Source organism: Eptesicus fuscus, chromosome 21 (genome assembly GCF_027574615.1).
Source record: "Eptesicus fuscus isolate TK198812 chromosome 21, DD_ASM_mEF_20220401, whole genome shotgun sequence".
In the NCBI taxonomy this organism is placed as follows: Eukaryota; Metazoa; Chordata; class Mammalia; order Chiroptera; family Vespertilionidae; genus Eptesicus; species Eptesicus fuscus.
This window is the reverse complement of record NC_072493.1, coordinates 27734701-27750155: the sequence shown is the minus strand read 5'-3', so window position 1 is coordinate 27750155 and position 15455 is coordinate 27734701. Positions and strand designations below refer to the sequence as shown.

The window sequence follows — 15455 nt, the reverse complement described above, 5'->3', positions numbered from 1 at the left end:
TTTACCTGCTGGGGCACACTCTCATGTCAATCTGTGTTATGGACTGTCAAATGTTAAGACAAGGATGTGTAGTAAAGTGTATTGGAGAAGAAAGTACCGCAGCACCGTATGCAATCTCGGAGTTTCTAATGTTAATAATTCAGCAGGTGCCAACGAGGCTGGTCTCTATTATAGACCTGAAGTAGGTAATACTTCACTTTTTCAAATGTAACCATTTTTTGTGTTACAAGAACACAAAAATGGTCTGTGGCCAATAAATGTCTAGTTTTATACCGTTCAATAAATGAAGTAAAAAAGCCCAGCAAAGTAGCTGAGCACACCAGGTTGTAAGCACCCGTGGAGTCATTCATCACCCGAGGTGGGTGGCACTGACTTCACAGCCACCGACTGTCAGGTCTGACCTCCAAATGCAGGCGGTAACAATGGTGTCAGATTGGCCTGGATTCTAGGCTCAGGGCTATGTATTCTTCGGGACTTATCCCAGAGGCCATCTGGCCCCACCTGTAAGTTCAACACCCTTTAACCCCAATGACATAAATAATTTTTAGAAATCAGCCCCAGAACTCACCACTCCATGCCTTTCTCAGTGTGATCCCTGATGGCTGCACTGAGCCCTTTCAGACCCATGACTTTGACAGGTGCTGTTTCCTCTAGCTAGAACGTTCTTCCTTTGCATCCTCACCTGGCTAACTTACAATTGCCATTCAAGATCTACTGAAAAGTTACTTTCTCAGGGGAATCTTCCCTGACCCCACAGACCTCGTATTCTACCCTCCTCTAGTGCCCCTTTTATAGATACTTTTCCTTCATGCACTGTCCCTGCCATCTAAACCATGAAGGTGTGGTGTCAGCCTCCCCACCCACTTGTACTGAGCACAGGCTTCATGTCTGTGGCACTTGCCCTACAGGTCTGGCACCTAACACTGTCTGGCTCGTCCACAGTGGGGGCTGGTAAGTGAATAGATGAACGCAAGTGTGCAGGGAAGCAGATTGGCTGATGGTGTTTTTTGATCTTTCGTTGCACTCCACTCCTCGTGACTGAGAATTGGCTCTCTAAGTGTGACAGTAGCTAAACCCAAGTTCCTATCTCATCCTGTGTCCTGCTTTTTCCATTTTCCTCTGACAGACTCACATCTGTCCTTGGAATGCATTATGGTGACCCACACCATGCCGACAAATGCTCCCTTACCGGACTGCCTGCCATGTTTATTCATTCACCTAGCACCTGTCGACTCGCCATCCCTGAGTTGGATCCACTCTAGGGACACCCTCTTATTCTGAGGTGGACCCTTGATGTCCATTGCTTTCTGCGCCCACGTTATCTTCTGAATGCTACTCCCTGGCAGCTGGCTGGGGGGCCCTCTTGGAGTCTACCCCAGGGGCATATCCAGTCCCACATCATACACCCTGTGCATTTTCCCCAACCAGTTACATTGCTACAGAGCCCACATGAACACTGGGAGAAGGAGGTCTGAGCAACAACCCCATTCTAAACACTTGAGTCCCACATTACACAGCTCTTGAATGCATCCACTGTTCCTGAGAAGATGACAGAGACAGAGCCTTGGCTAGGACACTAGAATGCAGGTCATGTTCTCTGCCCCAGCCCAAAGGGAGAGCCTCCTGTACCACCAAAGGCACCAGTGTAATTGGTACTTTCCAACCAAGATCATCAGATATTAGCTCTTAATCACTTACATGGCAGCCCACCCACAGAAGGTATTATTTCAGTTGTATAAATTAATAAAAGAGAAATAAAGAGTTGAAATGTCACCATACCTGTCATGACCTTACCATTCAATAGATTTGTTTTCATAGGAATTCATGTGAATTTGCATTGTGTGCAGTTAAATGAATGAATAATGAATTAATAGAAGAATAAATCAGCATATAATATTCATGAGTAATATATTCACACCAAGTCTGGTGAAGTAGATACTTATTTAGTATGTTTATACAGAAATAGATTTAAAGGTGGGTAACCACATTTTTATGAGTCTTTGATAGTTAGAGGCAGAAAGTTCAGACATAACTGCTAATTAGCATAGTGAGTAGACTGAAGAGGCATGAGTTTCATGTCTTAATACCCCCTCTTACTAGCTGAGACACCTTGGCAAAGCCCTTAGCCCTCTGAACATCAAGTTTCTTCACCTTTAACTGGAAGCCACAACACTAACCCTGCAAAACCATGAAGCTCAGAGGAGGGACTGTAGATGGCAGGGTTTAGTGGCTGCAAATCCCGCATGAGCAGATGGAGAGGTCAGTAGACCAAGGTTTTTCTCTTGGTATATTGTTGTATCAACTTAGATAAAATACTTGTTGTGGTGGGAAAACAGACAGAGAAGTTATTGGTCTAATGCATACACAGTGGAATCAGACAGTTGCTTAGAATGAGAGCTTTTCTCTCCCAATGTCCTTATGATAATTCCAGGGACAGACTTCAATTGGCTCTGTTTGAGTCGCATGCCCATTATTTGAACCAATCATGAAGGCTAACGGAATGGAGAACTTGGTCTTGGTTTGACCAGACACCTGAGGTCTAAGACAGTTTCCACCAGTTTCCTGATAACTGTCACTTTCTCTATGCTAGAATCTGTTCTGCATGTACATTAACTTAATTTAGCCTTCTAAACAACAACAACAACAACAAAGCTCTAATGCTACGCCCATGATAAAGCTATAAAAACTAATACAGAGTAATACAGAGAGGTTCTGTAACTTGCCTGAGGTTGCACAGCTAAAAAGCAGTGGAGCTGGAATTTTTAAACAGCTCCTTTCACTGCAAAATCTATACTTTTAGGTTATACTGGCTCAGCTGTAGTATGTGCAGGAGAGGGGTCCCAAACAGCACCTGCTTATTTTTAAGTCCTTGTTGATTTAAGCACAGTACCGTCACCAAAGCTTGTCACTGCAAATCTCAGTTCTGGCTTCACATCCATAGTTGGCAGGATAATATCCTTCAAAAAGGTCCATGTCCTGATCTCCTGGAACTTGTTACTTCTCCTGAGGGAATCAGCAGAGTGATGAAGGCCCTTGAGATGGGGGAATGATCCTTTTTTTGCTGGGTGGGCCGAATCTAATCAAATGAGTCCTTAAAATCAAAGAACCTTTCCTGTCTGGGCAGAAAAATGTGAGGGTGGGAGAACCATAGAGATCGCAACATGCAAAGGCCTTTACCACCTTCTCTGGCTTTAGAGATGGAGGAAGGGACCACAAGTCAAGGAATATGGGCAGCTTCTAGAAGGTGGAAAAGGCCAGGAAACAGACTGTCCCCTGGAGCCTCCAGAAGGAAGACAGTCCTGTTGACACCTTGACTATAGCCCAGTAATACCTATGTTGGACTTCTGACCCCAAAAGTGTAAAATAACACATATGTTTTGTTTACACTCCCATGTTTGTGTTAATTTGTTACAGCAGTGGTAGAGAACTAATACAGCATTCAAGGTGGAAGGAGTCAAAGTCACCTGGAAATGCTGCAGCCAGCTACCACCCTTGAAAGTCAGCCTGTCATCAGAGGTTTCCTTCTGTGGTGTCAGAATTGTCAGGGGACAGTTTTGTGTGGTTTTTGGTTTGGTGTCTTGTTTCATTTTATATTTTTGGAATGGGTGTGTTTTCCCACTGCAGGGTGCCAGCTCTCAAACTCCAGCAAAAATAGCTCCTTTGTCTTATAGTCCAGACAATAAAATTTGCATCACTCAGAACCATGACTTAAAGATCAGAAGTAAGGGAATTGGAACATATATCTTCTACTTCTCCTTGCTTGGTATTCAAACCCTCACTGCTCAGAGAGGAACTGTGACATGGTGGGACTGGAGTGAGAGTGAAGCTCTGGGGGCAAACAGCCTGGTTCAAATAGCAATCCTGCAGCCAACCTGCTGGTAGGTTATTTAAATTGTGCCTTGGTATCCTTTCATATAAAATGAGAATAATTAATAATATCCACCTCTGCTGGATATTGTAAGAACTAAGTAACTTAACACCTGTGAAATGCTTAGAAGTTAGCCCAACACATAGTAAGTGCTCTATTATTCTTGGCTTTTATTGTTACTCTACATACTCACAACTCTCTGTCCCCTTCCTCCTGATATTTCAACCCCAAACTGGAGGCAAACAGTAACAACTAGCATTTGTTCAGCATCTTACAGCTGGAAGAGCCTGGACTCATTTCATCCTTCTGACACCCCGGTAAGGAGGTATTATTTGATGGCTTTCTTTCTTTCTTCCTTTTTTTAAGAGAACATTTATTGGGTAAATCACAGAGGTAGAAAAAGTAATTCCTAGAAGAAATGGGCTTAGGAAATAAGTTATAGAGAGAAAGGAAGGGCCCTTGGAGCTTGGGAGTGAGGAAGCTGATGGTAATGTGCCTGGGGCAGGGTGGGGGAAGGGGAAGGGGAAAAGGGACGGGAAAGGGAAACACAGAGGAGTGCTCCCATGAGGGAGAGCCTGATGCCTACTTTTCTAATACAGCTCAGAGAGGGTAGGTCAGGAAGCCAAGGGCACAGAGACCGATAGCTTTAGGACACAAAATCAGTAAATTAGGTAAGAGCTGTCCTCCAACTCCCCCAGCCCTAGCCAGCACATGTTTCTCCTTTAACACTTTGTCCCAATTTGGGGGGCAATGAAACTTCTGTGGTGGTCATAATCATCGTCTCAAAGCAGAGTGGGAATGTGGGGCAAAGAGAGTTTTCTTAATTGCCTTTATTGCAGTGCAGGACGAGAACAATTGAAGACAGTCAGTAATTTTTTAAAAAAAACTTCATCTACCCATAGCATTATAGAGGTGACCTTGGGCAACCTGAGCCTGTTTCCTCATTTGATGGATAGGGATCATCAATACACCTGAGAGGACCCAGTAAGCAAATGCTGAGACAACACCCAGGGAGGACTTGGCACCAATGAGCAACCCCATAAACACTAGCTGCTATTACTGTCACTGTTATCATTAGGGTGAAAATGTCCCACCAAATTAAATCCCTTTGAGATCACAGGTATCGGCACCAGACTGTAATGTATAAACAAGCTTTATTTTCTCTCTTTTTTTTAAATATATTTTATTGATTTTTTACAGAGAGGAAGGGAGAGGGACAGAGAGTTAGAAACATCGATGAAAGAGAAACATCGATCAGCTGCCTCCTGCACACCCCCCACTGGGGATGTGCCCGCAACCAAGGTACATGCCCTTGACCGGAATCGAACCCGGGACCTTTCAGTCCACAGGCCGATGCTCTATCCACTGAGCCAAACCGGTTTCGGCCAAGCTTTATTTTCTCATTAGTACTTTAATATTAATTTATTATTTAAGTACCAACAAAACTTCAAACAATATTAGAACCGGAGGAAATCTTCATGATCTTCCCTTGGGTGGGATGGTGACTCACCCAAGGGCCGACAGGTACTTTATTGAAAATGCTGAGCCTAGACACTGCAGGTTCCAGCAGAACATTTAATTAAAAACGTACACAATAAGCTATAAGCATGCTCCTCACCACACATATATTTAGTTTCATCTACATACCCCAAACTTATACACACTCCTTAATAATCCTTTTAATAGCTGTGATAACTAAACATATTCAGTTTTAATAACAGTTTCATGCATGCCTTCTCCCTTAAATCTAAATAATGCTCCTGCTGTTATTCCAAAAGAAATACTATAACTAGCTATTTGCCATAATAAAGATGAGGAGATTTTGGTTAATCACACTTTAAAGGGGAAATTGTATTTAGAGAGATTTTAAATTGCAAAATTAAAAATGCAAACATGAAACAATTTTCCCATTGATGTCTTTTCCTTAGGGAAATATCTTCTTCTATTGCAGTTGGGCCACCTCAATGGGCTTGTTACCCTTCTGTGGGGTTTATTCTGGAACATCAGCTCCTATGAGGCTCATTCTCAGATGCTGGAAAACTAAGAGCCCCCAGTGGGCTCTGAGAAGTAGCACGTGTGTGTGTGTGTGTGTGTGTGTGTGTGTGTGTGTGTGTAGCATAGTCTTGTTTCAAAAGGGATTTATTACATAAATATAAGGTCATCTATTTCTATATGCTACAACTGATGTCTATATATAATTGTATTGAATGATATTTAAAATACTACTCGTTGAAAAAAATTACTGTGCTGGATACACTATTGTTTTCACTCCTATTTCTAAATAGTCCATGTAAGGTTCATCAGATAGAAACTGCTCAATGCAAGTTTCTCCGAGTTGCTTTTCTTAGTTATTCACTGTGGTTGAGGAATCATGGCTGTGTGAGTGTTTAATTAGCAGGAGTCACCTTGAGAAATGTCCCAAGAGTGGTCACGCTCAGTTACTAAAGGGGTAGTTATATCTAAATTGCTCTGCCCACCTGACTGAAATGCCGTGGATTCATTTTCAGGAATATGTAAATGTCAGATGGAGGTCATCCATCCAAACTCCCTCCCATGAATCCCTCCGCCTTTGTTTCAACATTGCACATCTAGGCAAGCTAGCTGCCCTGAAAAGTTCAACCATTGCTGGACATCTCTGAGGTTAGAGAGGTAGCATAGCATTAGTACAGACTCTGGAGTCTCAATTTGATCCTAGCTCTGCCACATACAAGCAAATCTGGCCATATGTTTAAATTATTAACAGACATTGCCTTTTACACAGCAGTCGTCCTTCTGGAAAGCTATCCAAAAAAATAATAAAACCTCAGTACTTGAAGATAAATGTACAAGGATGTTTGCTGAAGCATTATTTTCTGTAAGTGCAAAAACAATAGAAGGAAAGGTTAAATGTCCATCCCTAGTACGCGATACTACATCCATTCTATGAAATATAATGTGGCTTTTAAAAATAACTGTTAATGTCTCCGATTTACTGGCTCAGAGGAATGTATATGGCTTGAGCTGAGAAATGCACATGCCATTTTTTATTAAACAAAATCATAAAAATTCCCTGTAGATGTTTTTGTAGGATTCTGTGAGGATAGTAAAAGACATGGGTAATATCCTCTAGTGTTATCTTTGAGTAGTATAAACGAAAATGGAGATTTCAGGAAAAAAAGGGGAGGGGGTAATAATATAATGCTGAAAACTAAAAACTTATCTATAAAATGGCCACATATAAGAAAAACTGAATATGCATATTGAAAATAGATGAAAAGGAACATCAATAAAAGAAACATGGAGCTACAGCTAATATATTTCTTAGATTTCTGTTATTTTCATGTTGTATTTATAATAAGACAATATTACTAAATCACTTATAAAGAGAATGTTGAAAATATAGGGCTAGTAAGTAGGGGAGCAATGGGCTGATCAAGAAGGTCATTTTTAGGGGGTGAGAAAGAGTGCTGGCTCCCCTGGAGGTACAAGCAAGGGGCGTGGATACAGAGGAGCTGCCATGAGCAATGTTCTCTGAAGATCATCTGTCCTCCCTCCAACCCATAGCTCTGCATGCCTGTTCTGCCGGCCCCGGAAGAGGTTTATACATGTGAAATGAGCACTTTGGGGTGTTCACCTCAGTGCTGTTCATGATCATTTACAATAGGTTAAGTACTTTCAATTAAAGCTTAGGACAGGAAAGCTCTCAGTTGAGAAATACCATCAAATTGAGTGCACTATAAAGTAGGTCCCCATTGCTGGGATTTATGGAGTCACCAGCAAGCTGACCTCACGCTGAGTTTTATGATTCTCATATTAGGCTCTTCCTTTAACGTTTGGATGGCATTTCCACCTGACTGCCGGAAGTCGCTTTGTCATCCTCAGAGGAGGGCCTCAGAGTAAAGACCCACATTTGAGCTTTGTGTCCTGGGACTAGACGTGGAGGGCGCAGAGCGAACGAACGGCCCCTGGTCTTCCCGGATGGACTATGCGCTCTGCATTCTCCACGTCAGGATAACCCACCGCGGTCTCCGCGCGCCTCACACAATGCCTGGCAGCCACAGGGACTTCACAACGACTCACTGATCATCTGCCAGAATATCTGAGCTCAGTGGGGCTTGAGCAGTCCTCTCCCTCTCTCCCTGCAGTGGAGGTGGGTCTCATTAAGCCACAGGAATCTCTCTGGCATCAGTAACCAGCCATGCACTGTGCCAGCGCCCCGGCAGATGGATCCCAGCAGCGCCACAGGGACAGCCAGTGGCCTCGCCTGCCTCTGAGCAGCGTGGCTTGTTAGTTCCCAGGCCTTCACCCACCAGCTGATCTAACACAGAGCACGGTGACAGAGCTGTCTGTGAGAGGAGCTAACTGCAGTCGCTGCTATGCAAGAGCAGCAGGCGTTACTAAAAGGATCCTCATTATCGTTCCATTCTGCCTGCTCCTATTAGCGTCTGCCCCAGTGTTGGCTCGTCTTTGGGGAGAGGAGAGCAGAACACCCAGCTCTGCCTCGGCTTGTCCTTGTGCCAGAGAACAGCAGATGGTGGCGGAGGCAGCCATGCTGGAGAAGGGCGGGCGGAGGAAACATCTCCTCCATGTGATATTCCACTGTAGGCCGGGGCTTATTGCATTTAAGTATTACTTATATTATCCGTTAAAAACTAAAGCTAGCATAATCTTTTTAATCAAAGTGAAACTCACATAACCACTTTACAGTAAACAATCCAGTGACATTTAGTGCATTGGCAATATTGTGCAACCACCACCTCTGTCTTGTTCCAAAGCATTTCCATCTCCCCCCAAAATCCAGACCCCTTAAGAAGTTGCTCCCCTTACCCCTTCTTCAACCCCTGGTTACCATTCATCACTTTTTGTCTCTATGGGTATGCCTATTTTGGACATTTCATATAAGTGGAATCAAATACTATGTGGTCTTTTGTGACTTTCACTTAGCGTAATGTCTTAAAGATTCATCCATGTTGTGGCATCAATCATCACTCCATTCATTTGTATGCCTGAATAATATTCTATTGTATGTTGTGTATTCATTTGTTTGTTGTTTGGGCTGTTTCCACATTTTGGGGATGGTGAATCGTGCTACTGGGAGCATGTGTGTTCAGTAAGTTGAATTTATTTAAATGTGAATTAGCAGATACGAATACACACCCCATTGGAGCTTTAAATCCACAATTTTACCAGCAGTGAATGAGCATTTTCTCTTCACACAAATGTGTTAAAACACAAATGTCAATGAGTAGGAGGATATTGTAGACAATATGAAGAAGAGATGGCCATGGTGGACTGCAGATGTGGTCAAGGTCGTTAAGTTCATCACATCTGCCGAATCTCTTTTGTCACCTAAGATAACATTCCCAAGTCCTAAGGATTAGGAACTGGATATTGTTGGGGTCATTATTCAGTCCATCACGAACACTGAGGCCTGAAGGTCCAATACTAGGAGACCAGAGGATGAAGGGCGTTGGCACCTGCAGGAATAGGAGAGGGCTGGGTCTGGAAATAGACACTATGGTCTCTTTTGGCCAAATTAAGCACTTGGGTCAGTGTCCTAGAGATCATGAGAAGCCAGGAAAGAATCTCAGGAAGGGGTGGATGGGTCTGGTTGGATTGTAGAAGTCCTTCTAGCCTCATTTTAAGTGGGTGAAGTAGCGAGAGGGAATAGCAGATGCAGGGGGAAGAGCCAGGAAGCTCTTGTGACAATTCTGCAGTTAAGTGGCCACGTGGAAATGAGTATGTGACGGCAAGGACCAAAAGAGGTGGGAAGACTCAAAGAAAGTATTGAGGGATCAGTGGCTTATGATAGAACAGCTTTGCTATTTATCTGTTTATTCATTGATTCTGCAGATACTTGTTGAGCTCTTAGCATGTGATAGGTACGATGCCTGATGCTAGGAATATAATGCCAAGCCAACTGTGTGATCCTGGACAAGTTAATTACTACCTAGGCCTCCATTTTCCCATCCATGCAATGGAGATATGAGAGTGTTTATCTCTTAGAGTGCCATGAGGATTAAGTGAAAACAAAGCTTTTAGGGCAGGACTTGGCACGGGGGAAGTGTTTGGAGCAGCTAAAAATAAAAATAAAAATTTCAGCTTTGGCTCAACTCTCATTAGAGTGGTCAGTGAAAGAATTTCAACCAGGAAAGCATTCGCAGAAACATCTATCAATAGCTATAGATCTCTTTGGCATTACGAATCATTGAGAAATCCATTCCATAAATATATATATTGAACATATATCATGAGCCAAAACTATGCTGCTTGCTATGAGGGGAAAATGAGCAAAAATTAAACAGGTGTTGTCTTCAGGGAGCTTACAGTCTAGGAGGGGAGACCAACAGTCAAATAAATATACCAACCAAGGTAACACCTGTTAAGAGAGAGATGGTCGTTGTTTTCAGAAAGCCTGTAGTGGGTGGATTGACTTGACCAAGGAAGTAATGGCAAGCCTTCTTTTGGAAGTGCTACTTGTGGTGAATCAAGAGGATAAGGTGGTGTTAACTGAGCAGGAAGGAGTAGAAAAACATTCTAGGAAAAGAGAAGAGTATGAGCAAAGGTCCTGTGGCCGGTGTGAGTATGGTGAGTATGAAAGACTGAAGTAAGGCCCACAGGATGGAACATGGAGAATAGAAGCCTGGGCACAGATGAGGCTGATAAGCTCAGCAGCAGCAGGGACTGGACTCTGAGGGACTTCTGAGCCATGTTGATGGGTTCTGTCTTTATCACAGTAGAAATGTGAAAGTTTTTAAGTGGTTGGGAGACACATTCAGAGATGCATTTTGGAAATATCACTCTGGTTTTAGTGTTAAGAAGAGATGAAGAGGGAGGTAAGAAAAACAACTAGGACACTACTGCATTGGCTCAAACAATAGAGAGTAGTGACATGTGCTAGCCTGATGGTAGAGAGAAGGGTACGGCTTTGAGGGCTGTGGTGATGTGTTGAATGTGAGGGGTGAAGGAGGACAGGTAGCAAGGGTGATACCCTGATTTTCTGACTGTTGCAAGTAGAATTTGAGATGGTGAGGTAAGGAGTGGAGGTGAATCATGTCACAGGCCCTTCACCTTCTTAATAAAACAGAAGCCTGGCTCATTTGCTGAGAAAGAGGATTTTGAAGGGGAAAATGTGGATTTTAAGAGCATGCAAACACTTTGGAATGGTAGCTATAGGGATTCAAGTAACAAGAATGACTTGTAGAGGTAATGACTTAATTGAAATCAAACTGAAATAGATAGATACCACAGACTTAGAGTAGGCATTTTATCTGATATGTCTCAAAGGGCCCACCAGTATATTCTATCTGCATACCAGGTACATGGTGTTTGTTGATTAAGTAGCTAAAACCAAGCAGCAATTTCATGACTTTCCCAAACCACCTGAGACAATAAATGGTCCCAGCTCTACAAGTCAGTTTGCCCTGCTACATTTCCTGCAGTAGCAATCCCTGTGTTGAACTTTAGGCTACAGCCTAAAAGGTAAAATAACTTTATTTAGATTGAACATTTTATTTGAATGTGTTCCTTATCAGTGAGACCTGAATGTATAATGTTAGAAACTGAATTTGGTAGCTATATAATTGGTTATTTCTTAGGAATTAGAATGAGTGAGACAGAGGAAAAAAAGAAAAGTAACCATTTGCCCACACTCTGCCAAACCTAATAAGTTTTCATTACTGTAGGACTTTTTAGAATCTTTATAATTCTGAGGCAGAAGCACCTGAGTCATTATTAATTATATGGGTGAAAAAAAATGAGTTGTAAATAATAGCTACATATAACTATTACCTAACATAGTGGCATTCTATAGGGAAAAAATAAGTATATAGTAGAGAAATTACCTTGAATTTTATAATATCAAATTTTAGTCTATGGAAGAGACTGTACTTCAAAATTATATCTTTGGAATATCAGATCAGGCCATTAAACAATTCTTCCAGTGTTTCCCACCATATTTCTAAAAGAATATTATTTTGTACTATAACTTTATTCAAAATTGAGCCTATTTCTCGATTGCCTTCCTAGGAATTTAATTTTGTTCTCTAAATGGAGGAAGTCTGTTTTCTTTCCCAGTTATGGCCCAAATAATAAATGTTGATGTTACTGTGCTGTAAAAATATGTCCTCTATAAATTGATTTGCTTGTCATTAAGATGTTTCCTAACCAAGTTGAGCACGCACTGTGTTTTTGTCAGGCATTTGCAGCAATCTGAAATTACCTGCTGTGTCTGTACATATTCAGAAGGCTCTGGTGGAAATGTGCCAAGTGGCTCAGGAGAAAATCATCTATAAAGATCAGGAGGGGACTTGGGATGCTTTGGCTCTTGTTGCTTGGATTATCCACAAATGGGTTTGCTTCTGGGTAACTTTCGGTTATTTTCTCCCAAATTTATTTCAGTTCGCATTAGTCTTCGGCATTACCCTCTCTATTCATCTCCTCCGATGAGCAATCAGAATCTTGAGATGGAAATGACCAGTTAAGACCAACAATCTGTAGATGTAGGGGAGAGAAAAAAATGTGGTCTCAATCAAAAGTACTTTCATGAGATTTCACCAAGGCAATTGAGTTCAAATTAACACTCAACTATGGAGTGAAACTTGAGAGAATATTGTGAGAAAGGAGTGCAATTCTCAGCTAACAGGACAGCCTTATGGGCAGACGGGTCGCTGAGGGTGGGAGACCCACCAAGGAAAAGTGTAGACTGGTGGATTAGAGTCAACGTGCTATCCTGTGACTGTTTTTATTGTTTATTTGGATACAGGCACGGAAAGAAAAGCACAGTTATCATATTGCCAGGCGAGGCAAGGCAGGAAGAGGTCCTTGTCCAGTTAGAAAGTGTAATGTGTGTCCACAGACAAATTACACTGGAATGATGCCTGTGCAAACATTTCCTGATACCCAGAAGTGAACTGCTGGCTAAAGACTATATATGATTTTATTAAAGATTATATTAAATGATAACTGTTTGCCCATCACAAATACCATGCCAACTTACATTTCCACTAACAGGGCACACACTGGAATCCATGTGAACAGTTCTCTGTACTGAGAACTTTTCAGAACCTTTATTTATAACAACATACATTGTAAACTTCAAGGGAGGCATCTGGCATACAAAGTGTTTCCCAAACTTTGTTTTTCGAGGAACTCCTACGAATATCTTGAGGATCTAGTATCCTTAGAACACAATTGGGGAAGTGATAGTCCAGATGAAATTGAAAGGCTTAAAATTCTAAGAGAAGGAAAAGCTGAAGAATTAAAAGTAGAGAAATCCAATAGGGGAGAAGGCATGAGAGCCGTTTTTAAGAGGACTATTAACAGTAATATGGATAATCCTAGTTCTTATTTTCAGAGCATGGTGTGTGTCAGGTACTCATTTCTTTCTATCAAGAACTCCATGCAGGAGGTGCTAGAATTATTCCCATTTTATGGATGATGGAGCTGCTGCGTGGAGAGGTGAAGTAGTTGGCCAAGGTGATGCAGCTAGGTTAAACTTGTTCTCTCTCTGTGGCCCCAGAGAGGGATGAGTCCAGAGAAAAAGATGTCAGCTCAGCATCTGAAAAAGGGTCAGGCAGTTAAAAGCTAGCCATTATTTGTTAGGAATATCAAAAGAAAATTTTTGTGTGATCCAGGCATTGTCCATACAGTTTTCTGACATTCCACCCATGATTCATCTCTGTCTCTGCAACTCATTCTTTGACTTCAGATACAGTTCTCTTGGTTCTGAACCTTTCTGGTATTTAGGTGGCTTGTCCTGGACAAGAGCTACTTAAAAATATTTTGTGTTGCCCTGACTGGCTTGGCTCAGTAGATAGAGCGTCGGCCTGCGGACTGAGAGGTCCCAGGTTTGATTCCCGTCAAGGGCATGTACCTTGGTTGCGGGCATATCCCCAGTAGGAGGTGTGCAGGAGGCAGCTGGTCGACGTTTCTCTCTCTATCCCTCTCCCTTCCTCTCTGTAAAAAAATCAATAAAATATATTTTTAAAAAATATTTTTTGTTATTGTCAAACCATGACACTAATTTATTTGGTGAAGGTGTCTATAGAGACTATTGTGAAAAAATTCAGACATCATCTTGGCATCTCCTGGCGAACATCTTTATTCTCACACCTGCTTATTCCCCAACACATATGCCAATCTTGTTTCAGACTCTAAACCTAGCCATAAGCTCCAGCCTCTAGCCTGTGTTAGTGTCCAGTGACCAAGGATGATGGGGACAAGTTCAAATACATCTAGCCCATCTGCCTGTTGAATTTTTAGAAAGGTGACTCTTCCATAGACATTTTTTAAATGTATTTATTGTGATAAGATATATATAACATTAAATTCACCATCTTAACCATTTTAAGTGTACAGTTCAATGGTATTGAATACATTGTTGTGCAACCATCTCGAACATCCATCTCTGTAACCCTTTTCGTCTTATAAAATTGAAACTCTGTACTCATTAAATAATAATTCCACATTCCCCTCTCCTCTCAGCCCCTGGTAACCATTTTACTTTCTGTTTCTATGATTTTGACTACTCTAAGTCCCTCATATAAACGGAATCATACAATATCTGTCTTTTTATGATTGGCTTATTTCACTAAGCATAATGTCATCAAGGTCCATCATATTGTACCATGTTGCAAAATGTCCTTTTTTTAAATCTGAATAATAAATATTCTATTGCAGATATATATCAAATTTTGCCGTCCACTTCATTGGTGGACACTGGGGTTATTGCCACTTTTTAGCTATTGTGAATAATGCTGCTATGAAATGGGTATACAAATAGCTCCTCAAGACCCTGCTTTCTATTCTTCTGGATACCCAGAAGTGGAATTGCTGGATCATATGGTAATTCGAATTTTAATGTTTTGAAAAATTTCCATACTGTTTTCCAAGCAGCTGCACCATTTTACATTCCCACTAACAGTGCCCAAGGATGGCAATATCCTCACATCCTTGCCAACACTTGTTTTTTGTTTTGTTTTTGTTTCATTTTCTTTGATAGTAGCCATTGTCATGGGTGTGAGGTGATGGAAAAACATCTTATTGTGGTTTTGATTTGCATTTCCCTAATGATTAGTGGAGCATCTTTTCATGTGTTTATTGGCCATTTGTATAGCTTCTTTGGAAAAAATGTGTTTTCAAGTTCCTTAAAAATGTTTTAGCATGCCATACTATTGAAGCATTATGGTGGGTTAGCATAATTGTTCTTGTAAGAAAAATAATAACCAGAGAACCTGTGGAAATTTGGTTAGTTTGCAATCCTTTACAAAACATTTATTGTTGGTACCTGTCACTCTTACCACTCCTTTCCTTTCTTCATTTGACCAACCTGATTCATCTTGACATTTGGTAGAAACAAATGTTCACCAAACCCATCCCCTTTTCCTCTGGCCATAGAGTTAGATTTAGTTTCCCAGCATTCCTTGAAGTGAGGCAGGACCATGCAACAGAGACAAAGGAATTTGGTAGAAGTCATTAGACCACTCTTAGGCCTCCTCACCCTCTTACATCTCCCAGCTGAAATGAGAACACTCCAGGGGCCTAAATGATGGCATAGCCCAAGATGGGAGGACTGGGTCACAAAACTCCCCATGACATTGAGCAGAAG

The 15455-nt window shown here is 41.6% G+C and overlaps 1 protein-coding gene across 3 annotated transcripts in view; it reads left to right on the top strand.

Moving 5' to 3' along the window:
- Nucleotides 1-15455, top strand: part of CDH13 (cadherin 13) — a 1044015-nt gene that overhangs the window by 824813 nt on the left and 203747 nt on the right. Inside the window, exon 8 of one of the 3 annotated variants that reach the window (XM_054709951.1) lies at nt 3415-3482. The exons of the other annotated variants lie outside the window; for them this stretch is intronic. Within the exon in view, the coding sequence (XP_054565926.1) occupies nt 3415-3423 (9 nt within the window). The 3' untranslated portion in view covers nt 3424-3482. Of the gene's footprint in view, nt 1-3414; nt 3483-15455 lie in introns of those variants that run through there. 3 annotated transcript variants of the gene reach the window in all.